This window comes from Pogona vitticeps, chromosome 2, assembly GCF_051106095.1.
Source record: "Pogona vitticeps strain Pit_001003342236 chromosome 2, PviZW2.1, whole genome shotgun sequence".
Lineage (NCBI taxonomy): Eukaryota > Metazoa > Chordata > Lepidosauria > Squamata > Agamidae > Pogona > Pogona vitticeps.
The window spans coordinates 17,615,281-17,627,864 of record NC_135784.1 but is presented as its reverse complement, the minus strand read 5'-3'; the positions used below and the strand labels follow the sequence as shown (position 1 = coordinate 17,627,864).

The window sequence follows — 12,584 nt, the reverse complement described above, 5'->3', positions numbered from 1 at the left end:
GGTCTTGCCATTTAACCGATGAGCCCAGGATCTCCGATGTCATTAAACTTGTTGTTATTATTGTGGGGGGAGTGAAAGATCCATCCCACCTGGAGCTCCCAGACCTTTGTGCCCGGGTTTTGTCTCAAGTTGGGACGAAAGGGACTGGTCCCATGGGGCTTCCCAGGATTCTCTGAATTCTGTCTTCGTTCTCTCTGTTGCGGCTCCTGTTGCTTCCAGACTTTCAATTGTTTTCTTTTCTCCCTTTCCTCGGTTTCTCCACGATAAGGTGGCTTTTGGTACACTTGCCTTTTCTACTCTGTCTCTCTGCAGATTCTCTGGGTATTTTAAACTCTACCCATTCCCCTGCCAAGGGATCTTCTTCCACTAGCTCTACTAACTCTTCTTTCCATTCCTCTGTCCAACACGCCTCCCTTTTTCTGTATCCAGTAGAGCCCCCTCCTTTTCTTCCCTTCCCTTTTTATTCTCCTCCTTTCCCGCCAAAATAGCGCCCTATGCCGTCTCTTTCCCTACACATGTTTTGTAAGTCCTCTATCATGCCCCTCAGGTGTCCCTCAGTGTTTCTTTTTGAATAGACCAAAGGTACACTCTGGGAAGTACCTCTGGAGGTGGTCCCAGCCTCACTCAATATCAGAACAATCACACTGGGACTCTCGAGCACTCCAGGGGTGAACTTTTCAAGGATCCTGGTTTGCCCCTTTCGGACCTAGAGCAGGAGAAATGGCTAATGGCAATACAGTAATAACGGTATTTTAAGAATGGAGCCCATATTGGTCATAATCAGGAATGGTATTTTGGAGCAGTTGCACCTCGATGAGTTTGGTGGGAGGCAGACTAGGATTTGGGGGTTGGCCATCCACCTCTGCAGGCAGTTCTGTGCATAGGAGAGGGTCCTCCTTGAGGGAGGTGGGCATCCAGTCCTACCCCAAGCAAGGAATTCCTATTCCTGTAGGGATTCATCTGGATGTGCCTGGCTTGGTTAAACCCTTCACAATTCCCAGCGTATTGATTTCAGTCACTGGAGAGGAAATAAGTAGGACAGGAGATGGTCAGCCAATGAATGAATGAATGAATGAATGATAGCATTAAATTAAAGGAAATCCTGGACGGCTGAAAAGGATTCGTCCAAAGTCTTGGAAATGGAGGAGGTTGATGAGAAGGTTGAGTGAGAGTTGGACGAAATGGAATTGGGGGGTCAAGAAAAAAAATTGGGAACAAAAGCAACAGCAGTTCAATAATCATCTGGATCGCTGGTTCCATTGTTGTACTGCTCTAACATCCCGGGAATCCCCCCGGAGCCCTTCCCTCCAAGCCAAGAGGGGGTACGAGACCTTAGCGCCAGAGAGGCCAAAACGTGATGGCCGTGGGATGAGTTCACGTTCTATCGAAGGGTTAAACGCATAGAGTTGTTTCCTAGACGGGAAGGAAACGGGTGGACCGGAATGGGAAGGTCCTCCGCACTAAGAGTCCCTCAATATAAAGTCCCATCCTGTGTCCTCCTTTTCTCCCTCCGGAAGGAAACGGGAGCCTTCGGCTCCTCCAAGGGCTGCCTCGCCCTGCAGGGATCCTCCGGCACGATCGATTCCCACCAGGGTGGGCTGGAGGGTGAGTCCGGCTCAGGGGGGTTCAGGGGAGGATGTGGCGGGGAATCTGAGAGGATACAGGAAAGAGAGACCCGCCCCAATTAGGGAGGATGAAAGGGCCTTGAAGAGAGCAGCGGTGGCCCAAGAGATTTTGCTGCCTGAAGCAATGGCCCACGTGGTTCTCTCCCCCCCCCCCACCTCCTTTCCTGAGCGCCAGCATCTCCTCCGTGGCTCTGATGGGGAAGCAGGTTTCTGTTTTCGGGAAGGGCCGAGGATGCACCTCCCTTCCCTGCCCCAGCCAAGGAGGAAGACCAGAGGGAGAAGTTTCCCAGCGGATGATGCCGAAAGGGCCTTGTTTGGCTCTTTCCTAAAAGTCACGGTGACCGTCCAATGCAGAGGAGGCCGAAAGAAAAGGAAGAGGAAAGGATCGAACCCCCCCCCTCCCGAGAAGACATTTTTTCCTGGAAAGATCTTGGCAGTCCTTAGAATCATGGAGTCGGGAGGAAACTCGAAGGCCATCCAGCCCAACAAACAATCCCCCTTGCTCAATGCAGGAATCCGAATCAAAGCAGATCTGACAAAAGATGATAGTCCAATTTTCTCTTGAATGCCTCCAGCATTGGTGCGCTCGCCACTTCCCGAGGTCGTGGGTTTCATCGTCCCACTGCTCTAGCAGTTAAAAAGTTTTCCCTGACATTCAGCCTAAAATCTGGCTTCCGTGCCATCATATCTCTACTCAGCCTTCTTTTCTCAAAGCTAAACATGCCGGGTTCTTTTTTTTGCAGAGGGCTTGGTTTCCAGTCCCCAATCATCCTTGTTCCCCTCCTCTGGACTTGCTCCACTTTCTTGGCATCCTTGCAATGTCCAGAACCGGACATGGTACTCAGGATGATGCCTAACCGATGCTGAATAGAGGGGGGAATAATACCTGATCATGGGAGAAATGCTCTTCAAAATATTAAAGGTTTAGGTTTATTTTGTGCTCAGACTTTTCCCTTCAGGCAGGTTTTCCCTTCGTGACAGGCTGTCTGATGGAGAGGTTTTTAAATGGATTGTTGTGACTTGTTGCTTTTTAATATGTTTTTAGTACTGATTTGGTTTCCCATTTAAAAATAGTATTTCTTTAATTCTGTTTAGGTATTTGTACTCTTTTTAGCTTTTAAATGTTGTTTTTTTATAATGATGTAAGCCGCCGTGAATGCTTTTCAAGGAGAAAGGTGTGGTTAAAATATTTTAAATAAATAAAAGAATTCAAGAGGGTTGTTCTTTGATTCCAGTGGAGGTTTCCTTGCAGCACGGGTTGAAGATGGAGAAAGAAGACTCGGCTGGCACTGGAGTACAAAGTGACCCCCGTAGGATGCAGAGCGGAAGGAGTGGGGAGTTGTGGGAAAGAAAGGGCCAGGATGACCTGGATGAGCGCATGGTCAGCTCACAGGAGCAGTGCCAGCTCTTCAGACAATTCACCTACAAGGAGGCGGAGGGCCCCCGAGAAGCTTGCACCCGACTCCACCATCTCTGCCATCAGTGGCTGAAGCCAGAAAAGCACACGAATATTCAGATCCTGGACCTGGTGATCCTGGAGCAGTTCCTGACAATTCTTCCCCTGGAGCTGGAGCGCTGGGTGAGGGAATGTGGAGCGGAGACCAGCTCCCAGGCGGTGGCCCTGGCCGAAGGCTTCCTCCTGAGCCAGGCCGAGGAGAAGAGGCAGGAAGAGCAGCAGGTGAGAGAGCATTTCCTCCAGGTAACTGTGATGCCCAGGTGGGGAGCCTATGGCCTCTGGACTCCAGGCACAGGGGAATATACGCCCTCACTTTCAGAGATTGTTGGAAAAAAATCTTCAAACTTTCTTCCCATTGTCATTGGATGGATGTCCATTTTCCCACATGTCAGAATTTCGCCTGCCAAGATTTCTGACTATCCTTTTTCTTTTCCTTTTCCAAATTCCATGGCCTCGGTCCTCAACTGCTCCATCAGATCAAACCCCTCACAGCAGAATTTCAGAGTGATTTCATTGGTACAGAGAAGACCCCATTGGACAGGAGGCAGAGTATGCTCCCAAGAGGGGAGGAACATGATGATGATGATGCCCCCTTGAAGGGTAAGGATCCCTGCTGGGAGTGGGTGCATGTTTATCCTGGATGTTTTTCTCTATAGCAGGGGTCTCCAAACTTTTTACCCTGAGGGTGTGTACTAGGATCTGGCTGTCGGTTTTTTGTTTGTCACCTCCTTGGCCTGTGGAGGGAAGCTTTTGTTTAGACAGTTACGACCGGTGGCTCACTGAGTTGAGGAGGCGACAAAGAGGGGGGGAGGAGGATCATCTTTTATATTTAGGGTGTTTTGCAACAGTAACAGTACTGTACATCCAGAGAGATATAGGGGAACTTTAGAACCACATTTCCTCCAATAAGAGGTTAAAGACCTCAATGTTGTTGTTGCTGTTTAGTCGTGTCTGACTCTTTGTGACCCCATAGACCAGAGCACACCAGGCCCTCCTGTCTACTGCTGACTCCTGGAGCTGGGCCAAATTCATGCTGGTTGCTTCGATGACACTGTCCAACCATCTCATCCTCTCTCATCCCCTTCTCCTCTTGCCTTCACGCTTTCCCAGCATCAGGGTCTTTTCCGGGGAGTCTTCTCTTTTCATGAGATGGCCAAAGTATTGGAGCCTCAGCTTCAGGATCTGTCCTTCCAGTGAGCACTCAGGGTTGATTTCCTTTAAAATCAATAGTTTTGTTCTCCTTGCAGTCCAGGGGACTCTCAAGAGCCTCCTCCAGCACCACAATTCAAAGGCATCAATTCTTCGGCGGTCAGCCTTCTTTATGGTCCAGCTCTCACTTCCATACATCACTACAGGAAAAACCATAGCTTTGACTACGGAGTTTTGTTGGCAAGGTGATGTCTCTTTTTAAGATGCTGTTGAGGTTTGTCATTGCTTTCCTCCCAAGAAGCAGGGGTATTTTAATTTCGTGGCTGCTGTTGTTCTAATTAATCAGTGTTATTAAGGTTGTTATTTCAATATGTGAGATTAGTTGATGCATCAGTTTTTGTCTCTTCTCCAGGGGCTGGAAGGCTATGTGGAAGAAGCGGTCCTTTATCTCTTCTTCCCTGCGATGGAGAGGAACTGGATCAGGTAGGAGAGCAAAGCCTTTCGGAGAAGATTGTTTCCTTCTCTTTTCCACCAGGAGAGCAAAGAACACCAAGAGTGTCTTGCCGGGGCAGCCCAAAGGCCTGCTTTAGCCCCTCATCCTTCTTCCCACAGTGGCTCACTTGGGATCTGAAGCAGAGAAGGAAATGTGTATTTCTTCAAGGCCATTGTTGCAAACCCTTCGACTGCCCCAACCTGCCAAAATTTAAAACTCCATCATCATCAAAGCAGCTTTTTCCCAGTTTTGGAGACTTCCAGAAGCAGCAGTTTTTAAGATTTCCAGTTCTTCCCCAATCCGGTTAAACAAGGAAAAAAGGGAACAAACATGTGCTATCTGGTTGTGTCTTGTTTCTGTTCTTTATATAATTCCTTGGTTTTGTTTACATTCTTGAATGGCCCCCATTGGCCACTTCTAGCCCTGGTCCTATCCAGAAGTAAAATCTTCCCCTCCATCCCTCAAGATCTCTCCCCGTCTCTTAAGGGGATTCTGGGAAGTGGACTTGAAGGAGAGAGCTCTCTCCCTCTTGTGTTCATTCACGAAGAAGTGGAATTAAGAGGCATGTGGCCTCTGTCCTGGAAGGAGTGTTGGTTCCATTGGAATTCCTAGTAACAGGAACTTCCTGTTGGAAAATTATGAATTCCATTCTTGGAAGTCAGAGTCCTGCAGCATAAATCCCTGCCCTCTCATCTTAACTTTACTTCACAAATTAGACCAGAATTGTAAGCAGAAAATCTTTTATTTTCCTCCAGGATCTGGTAACCTTCGAGGAGGTTGCTGTGAATTTCACCCAGGAGGAATGGGTACTGCTGGATCCAGACCAGAGATTCCTCCACAGGGAAGTCATGGAGGAGAATCGTTCGATCGTGGCCTCTTTTGGTAAGACCTCCTCTCTTCTGGCTTCACACTAGGTGGAGGAACAGTACTATTAACTTTATTGTTTTTTGTGAGGAATCCTTTAAGCGAGTGATTCCCCAACTTTGGGTCCCCGGGTGTTCTTGGACTTCAACTCCCAGAAATCTTGGCCAGCAGAGGTGGTGGTGAAGGCTTCAGGGAGTTGTAGTCCCAAGAACATCTAGAGGCCCAAGGTTGGGGACCACTGCTTTAAGCAGTGCTGTGGAACTCCTAGGGTTTTCCCATCATTGCTGAATTCTATCAGCCTTTGACAGCCTGGGCAGTCATAGAGAAGTGAAGTTGGAAGGGGCCTACAAGGCTGTGAAGTCCAACCCCCTGCTCAGTGCAGGAACACGCAAGCATATCTGCCAGATGCTTATCTATGTTTTTCTTGAATGCCTCCACTCTCCAACGCCCAAGGTAACTGGTTCCACTGTCGTAGTGCTCTAACAGTTAGGAAGTTTTTCCTGATATTCAACCGAAATCTGGCATCCTTTAACTTGAGCCCATTGTTTATTTATGTTATTTATTTATTTATGTTATTTATTTTATATCCCACCTATCTGGTCAGTTAAGACCACTCTAGGCGGCTGTTGTGTGTCCTGCACTCTAGGATGATTGAGAACAGATCCTTCAATGGTGAGGCATAAGGGGGATTTTTAAAAAGATGTTACCCAATTATGAAAGTGATTTCTTAAATAAAAATTTAATTTTGATTTACGGTAGTACCTTGGTTTATGAATTTAATGCGTTCTATGGGACGTTACGTAAGGCGAAAAATTCGTAAATCAAAACGCAGATTGCCATAGGAATGGGGAGGCGGCGCTATAAACCTCCAGGTACAATGCATCCTGGGGAAAAAACGTAAACCAAGGCATTATTTTCAATGGATTTCCTTTCGTAAACTGAAAATTACATTAACTGAGGCGTTTGTAAACCGAGGTACTACTGTATTGCAAGGAAGCCATGAGGCTTCCTGAACCTCTTGCTTATAGGAGGTCCTTAATGCAGGGCTGAGGAACTCCTCGGGGCCTCCCAGAATGGCTGGATTCCAAATCGCACCAGTCCTGGCCAGCCTGCCCAAGGGTGAAGCACAATGAGAAGCAGAGCCCACCTTCATCAAGGGCGCAAAAGTTCGCCAGCCCTGCATCAGGACATTCTGGAGAGGTGCAGCTTGAGGTTGGGAAAGGGGTTTTCATCTTGACAGCATGATCTGGAGGATGTTCCTTCACAGCCTGTGTGATGATGGATGGCAGGAAAGGATTAAATTAAGGGGAAAAGAAAGAAAAAAAGCCCCCTTGCCATGTTAAGTGGAAGGTTTAATGAGGGTGACACAGAGCAGGAAAAAGTTACTTTTTTTAGTAGCAGGAACTTCAAAGTATTCCTTAAAAGTTCTAGATAACTGTTGCTGTGGTGTTACTATTTTCTTATCTTTTGCCTGTATCTCTTCTTCGTGGTCCTCCTTTTTTTTTCATATGATAGCAATTTAGAGTTTTAAATTCCATATTCATAACAGTTCCTTTTTTTAGAGCTCCTTGAGGTTTCATTGTATCTAAGGCTTCCAGTTCTGCTTTAGTTTTTATCAATTCAATATACAGTGGTGCCCTGCATAGTGACAATAATCCGTTCCGGATAAATCGTCGCTATCCGGAAACATCGCTATACGGAGCAAAAACCCCCATAGGAACACATTAAACTCCGTTTCATGCGTTCCTATGGGGACAAAACTCACCTCTAAGCGGAAATCCTCAATCCGGCCGCCATTTTCGCTGCCTCAGTAAGCGAAGAATCGGCGCAAAAACGCTGCAGGTGGCCATTTTCTTCATCTGGCGGCCATTTTGGAACCACCGATCAGCTGTTCTGAAAACATCGCAATGCGAAGATTGGTAAGCGAACGCTTACCGATCATCGCAATGCGATGTTTTACCTATTAAAACATCGCAATGTGATCGCAAAAACGATCGCAAAATCTGCATCACTATGCGAATTCGTCGTTAAACGGTGCGCTGATTAAACGAGGCACCTGTGTGTGTGTGTGTGTGTGTTTGTGTGTGTGTGTGTGTGTGTGTGTGTGTATTTAGAGTGTGACTTTTTAATATTCTTCTGATAGTCTATCAGAAGAATAGACGAGTAGACGTTGTCTAGAGGAGCGGGGTAAAAACCAAATAAATAAATAAATACATACATAAATACATACAGTAAATAAATAAATACATAAATAAATATTTTATCTCCTTACTGTTCTTGCAACCTCCTTCTCTTTCATTAATCTAGTTGTTGTAATGTGTCATCAAGCCACCTCTGACTTATCACGTCCTTAGGAAGGAGTGATCTCCAGAAAATCCTGACCTCCACAGTCCTGCCCAACTCTTGTAGGCTCAAGCCCATGGCTTCCTTTAGGGAGTCCATCCATCTGATATTTGGTCCTCCTCTTTTCCTGCTGCCTTCCACTTTTCCTAGCATTATTTTCTTTTCCAGAGAACTCTGCCTTCTGATGATGTGCCCAAAGTAGGACAGTCTCAAATTCATCAGGTTTGATTCTAGAGATACTTCAGGCTTGATTTGATCTAGGACCCACTTGCTCATCTTTCTGGTAGTCCATAGTATCTGCAGAGCTCTCCTCCAGCACCACATTTTAAATGAATCATTTTTTCCCCTTCCCAGTAATTTGCAGGTTTGTAAGTATGCTGGAACTTAGTTTCCAAATCTTAGGCTTGTTCATTGAAATATTAATAGCCCACTGGACTTTACTGGAGCATGGTCAGATGTGAAGAAAGGAGAAAAATCTACCTTAGCTGATAGCAATGCAAGTGATTCTGAAATAAATACAGGGTGTGTTTTTGAATAAGTATACTTTCTTTCTGAAGATATTTGGATATCTTTATGAAGATAATATGGACACAGATGGAAAAATTCTCATCTTAGACTGCTTAGCGGAGAAATTGGGTGCCCTTTTATTAGTTTTTGAAATTAAGTAGAAGGTCAGCTGGAATATTGGCCTGTTTTTTTTAAAAGCTTGATATAATAACTGTATTAAGGGACTCTGGGAACGGATTGTATTATTTGCATGGATAAATATATTGCTGATTATGTGATTGTACTGATAATGGGGTTATAAAATAAAAGGAGAAAAAGGAAAAAAATAGTATGGGCTGAATTAACTGCATTCTTAAATAAAAATGGAAATTCTGGCTTACTGAGAGGAACAAAACAACAAGGTGCTTTTTCTTATGGCAGATGGCGGGGAAAACATTTCGGCAGCCACAGAACCTCTTGATTTTCCTGCTACCATCACACCGCTTCATGGCAACGAGAAAGGGGACCTGTGCTTAACAGGTTGGTGCTTCTTGAGAATGGGGAAAGGAGGTTTTATAACATTTCTGTGGGGAGGCGCCATGATTGCCTCCCCTGGGTCAATCTGTGCACTCAAAACCGCTGAGTGGCTCCCCAGATGACTCCCTTCTTGTAAGTGTAACATTCTCACCGAGGACTTCTTTCACTCAAGGGAAGTCCCGAGAGGGAAGAATTATGTTTAAAGGGATTTTTTTTTTAAAAAAATATACAAATGGATAAGATGGATAAAAATGAGTTTCTACTGGACTGTAACATCAGATCAGGTGCAGAGGATCTAATTCCAGAAAGGAAAAGGGTCCAGGTCAAGCCATTCCAAGAAGAAAGCCCAGAAGCGAAACCAGGAGAATCCAGAATATCCTTCACAGCCGGGGTCAGAAAACACCACAGTCACAAGCAAGAACCGGAGGCGCAGGGTCTCCAGTGACCAGCCCTTTCTCACTCAAGGTTTAGTTAGCTGGGCTTGCGCCCCCACCCAACCTGTGGGTGGAGACTTTTGACTGTCTGGGAAAGGAACTCAGTTGTAGAGTTGGTTGGCTCTGGTCCTCTTGGGAAACAGAGTTTTTCCACGCACACCCCCCAAGGAGACAATCTGTCCCTCTGAGGAGATCTTTTGTCCTGAGCAGACTTTCCCTCCAGCTAGCTGCATACTTTCTTGGAGATCCTCAAACTCAGCTATTCCCCTGTTTTGCTCTTGGGGTGTTCCTGCCTTGTCCGTTGATTGGGCTATTGGGACACCATCAGTGACAGACTCGGAGTATGAGATCTTTGAGGCTCCAGGGTCTGCAGGACCGGCAGCTCTTTCCTCACATCCTGCCCTGGGAGTTGGGGGTTCATGTTCACCGAAGGGCCCTCTGTGGAAGCTCTGTGTTGCAGAGTTGACTCACAATTAGCATGTTTTTGAACTGCAATTCCCAGAAACCTCAGCCAGCACAGTTGGTGGTGAAGGCTTCTGGGAGTTGCAGTCCAAAACTCCTGAGTAACCCAAGGTTAAGAACCAGTGATCTAAAAGATCAAGAGATGCATAGGTGCCACACTCCTGTGAAGCAGAAGAAATAACACTATCCTTTTTTCCTCTTGCTGTTTTCCTCACGAGATCTTTAGGGCCATGTAGACATTTTTCCCCTTCCAGAGGATTCTTTCTCTCACAAATACAATTCAGTATTTTTTTCTGCTTGTTCTTGTTCCAGCAGATGAAGTAAGTTGTGCCAGAGAAGAAGCCTACAAATGCACCTTGTGTGGGAAATATTTTGTTGAACACGTGGCACTTACACTGCATGAGAGGGTCCACGCTGCAAGCCTGTGTTTCCGACAAAAAGTGTCCGGAAAAGTTCATGATAATAAACCGCAATTTGGAAGCCACCAGAGAATCGAAAGGGGAGAAAAAAAATACCAATGTCAGGAATGTGGGAAAAGATTTGCCAGGCATTTCTTCCTTCAGGTGCACCAGAGAGTCCACACAGGAGAGAAACCATACAAATGCGAAGAGTGTGGAAAATATTTTAATCGCAAATCCAACCTTTTGGCGCACCAAAAAATCCACACAGGAGAGAAACCATACAAATGCCAGGACTGCGAGAAATTATTTTTTTGCATTTCGGGCCTTGTGAAGCATCGGATGATCCACACAGGAGAAAAACCATACAAATGCCAGGAATGTGGAAAATATTTTAATCGCAATTCAAACCTTCTGGCCCACCAAAGGGTGCACACTGGAGAGAAACCACACAAATGCCAAGAGTGCGGGAAATGTTTTGCTCAGAATTCAACCCTTCTCACACACCAGAGAATCCACACAGGAGAGAAACCATTCAGATGTCAAGAGTGTGGGAAATGTTTTGCTCAGAGTTCAGGCCTTCTGAAACACCAGAGCGTCCACACAGGAGAGCAGCCATACCAATGCCAAGAGTGTGGGGAATGTTTTGGTTACAGTTCAGCCCTTTTGACTCACCAGAGTGTCCACACAGGAGAGAAATTATTCCCATGCCAGCAGTGTGGGAAATGTTTTGCTTACAATTCAGCGCTTGTGAGACACCAGACTGTCCACACTGGAGAGAAACCATTCAGATGTCAGGAATGTGGGAAATGTTTTGCTCAGAGTTCAGGCCTTCTGAAACACCAAAGAGTCCACACTGGAGAGAGACCGTACAGGTGCCAAGAATGTGGGAAATGTTTTGTTCAGAGTTCAGGCCTCCTGAAACATCAGCGAATCCACACTGGAGAGAGACCATACAAATGCCAAGAGTGTGGGAAATATTTTGCTGAGAATGCAACCCTTGTGATCCACCAGAGAGTCCACACAGGAGAGAAACCCTACAAGTGCCAGGAGTGTGGGAAATGTTTTTCCCAGAACTCACACCTTCTGAAACACCAGCGGATCCACGTGACAGAGAGATAAGACTCATGAAAGTCTTAGAGAAATCTTATTCCTGAGTCAGATTTCACAGAGCATCAGAGATTCCACACAGGAGAAAAACGCAGAAATGACAGCAATGTGGGAAATGTTTCACTATCAATTTTTAGGTTGTAAGTCATCACAGAGTCCACAACGGGCCAAATCTGTGGATGTGAGAGATTGCAGAAGTTGACCAAGACATTGAAGAGACAAAGGCTCATTCCAGTCTGTTTCAGACCTATCCTGCTTCGTGGGAAGAATCAGTACATTGTGTTTCCTTGTAGAACCCAGTGGGTAAAGTCACTACAAGTCTAAGTCTACGTTTTACACCATGGAGACCCTTCCAGCTGCAAGGCTCAAATCTCTCCCATTGCTCTAGAAACAGCGTTGTGAGTGGATGGAGTCTCTGGCAAACAAAACAGGAGTTGCTTTTTTCTATTCCACTGATAATGCACAACTCTCTGAATCCCCCCATTTTTTATTCCCCCCCCCATAAAATATAAATATTGGTAAATATAAGTAATTCCTTCTGTCTCGTTTTGGTTCTTCTTGATGCAACTGCCAATATGCTTTTAGTTTTCTTATAATCTGCAAACGTGTTTCCTGGCAATGATAAATGTTCTTTTCTAAATATGGGGAAATGCACTGATCCCAAAGCCTACTTAGTTTGAGGTCTCAGACGATGGCACATCATCTGGGCTTCATCTCCTTGTAGTCAAGAAACTGGAACTTGAGATGGCTGTCTTGCCAAACCAACTTGCTGGGGCTAGCCAGCTAGGGTTAATGGAAGTTGTTTTCTAGCAACACTGAGGGTCACCTGTTGTTTAGCTTTGTTTCTAGGCACAGTTCCTCCTATGGATAGGGCTGACCCAACTGTAAAGCAGGGAAGCATATTTTCAGCGTTCACTACCTGTTCCTGTGAGTGGAAGATTCTTATATTTCATCCATTACACTCTTCGTACGTAGTTGTCCATGTGACACTGAAGTATGTCTAGCCCTTTAGACTTTGTATTGGGCCAGACACCTGTATCATCCTTGGAAGGATGGAAGGCGGAGTGAACCTCAAGCCAGCTACCTGGGACTCGACGCCAAGTCTTGAGCACGGTTTAACTACTGTGCCGTAAGGCTCGCAGAAGGCATTGTGTAAACTGGCAATCCCAACTAGTGGCAAGTGTCTCTTTACACCTCTCCTGCTTCTGTGGGTGTATTTGAACCTGG

At 45.8% G+C, this 12,584-nt stretch overlaps 1 protein-coding gene across 6 annotated transcripts; it reads left to right on the top strand.

The window, feature by feature from the left end:
* Nucleotides 1-380: 380 nt before the first annotated feature.
* LOC110069969 (uncharacterized) lies at nt 381-11,889 on the top strand. Of its 6 annotated transcripts, none has more exons than XM_078388111.1 (7): nt 381-1,605; nt 2,861-3,303; nt 3,558-3,681; nt 4,643-4,713; nt 5,479-5,605; nt 8,858-8,956; nt 10,165-11,889. In XM_078388111.1, exons 1-7 carry the CDS (start codon nt 1,443-1,445, stop codon nt 11,367-11,369), a joined length of 2,232 nt encoding a protein of 743 aa, XP_078244237.1. In that variant the 5' UTR covers nt 381-1,442; the 3' UTR covers nt 11,370-11,889. The 6 variants fall into 6 exon arrangements, with proteins under 6 accessions (XP_078244237.1, XP_072844251.2, XP_072844246.2 ...); XM_072988150.2 differs by having other exon boundaries at nt 10,162-11,889; XM_072988145.2 differs by having other exon boundaries at nt 1,523-1,605; nt 2,878-3,303; nt 10,162-11,889.
* The last annotated feature ends 695 nt before the right edge of the window (nt 11,890-12,584 follow it).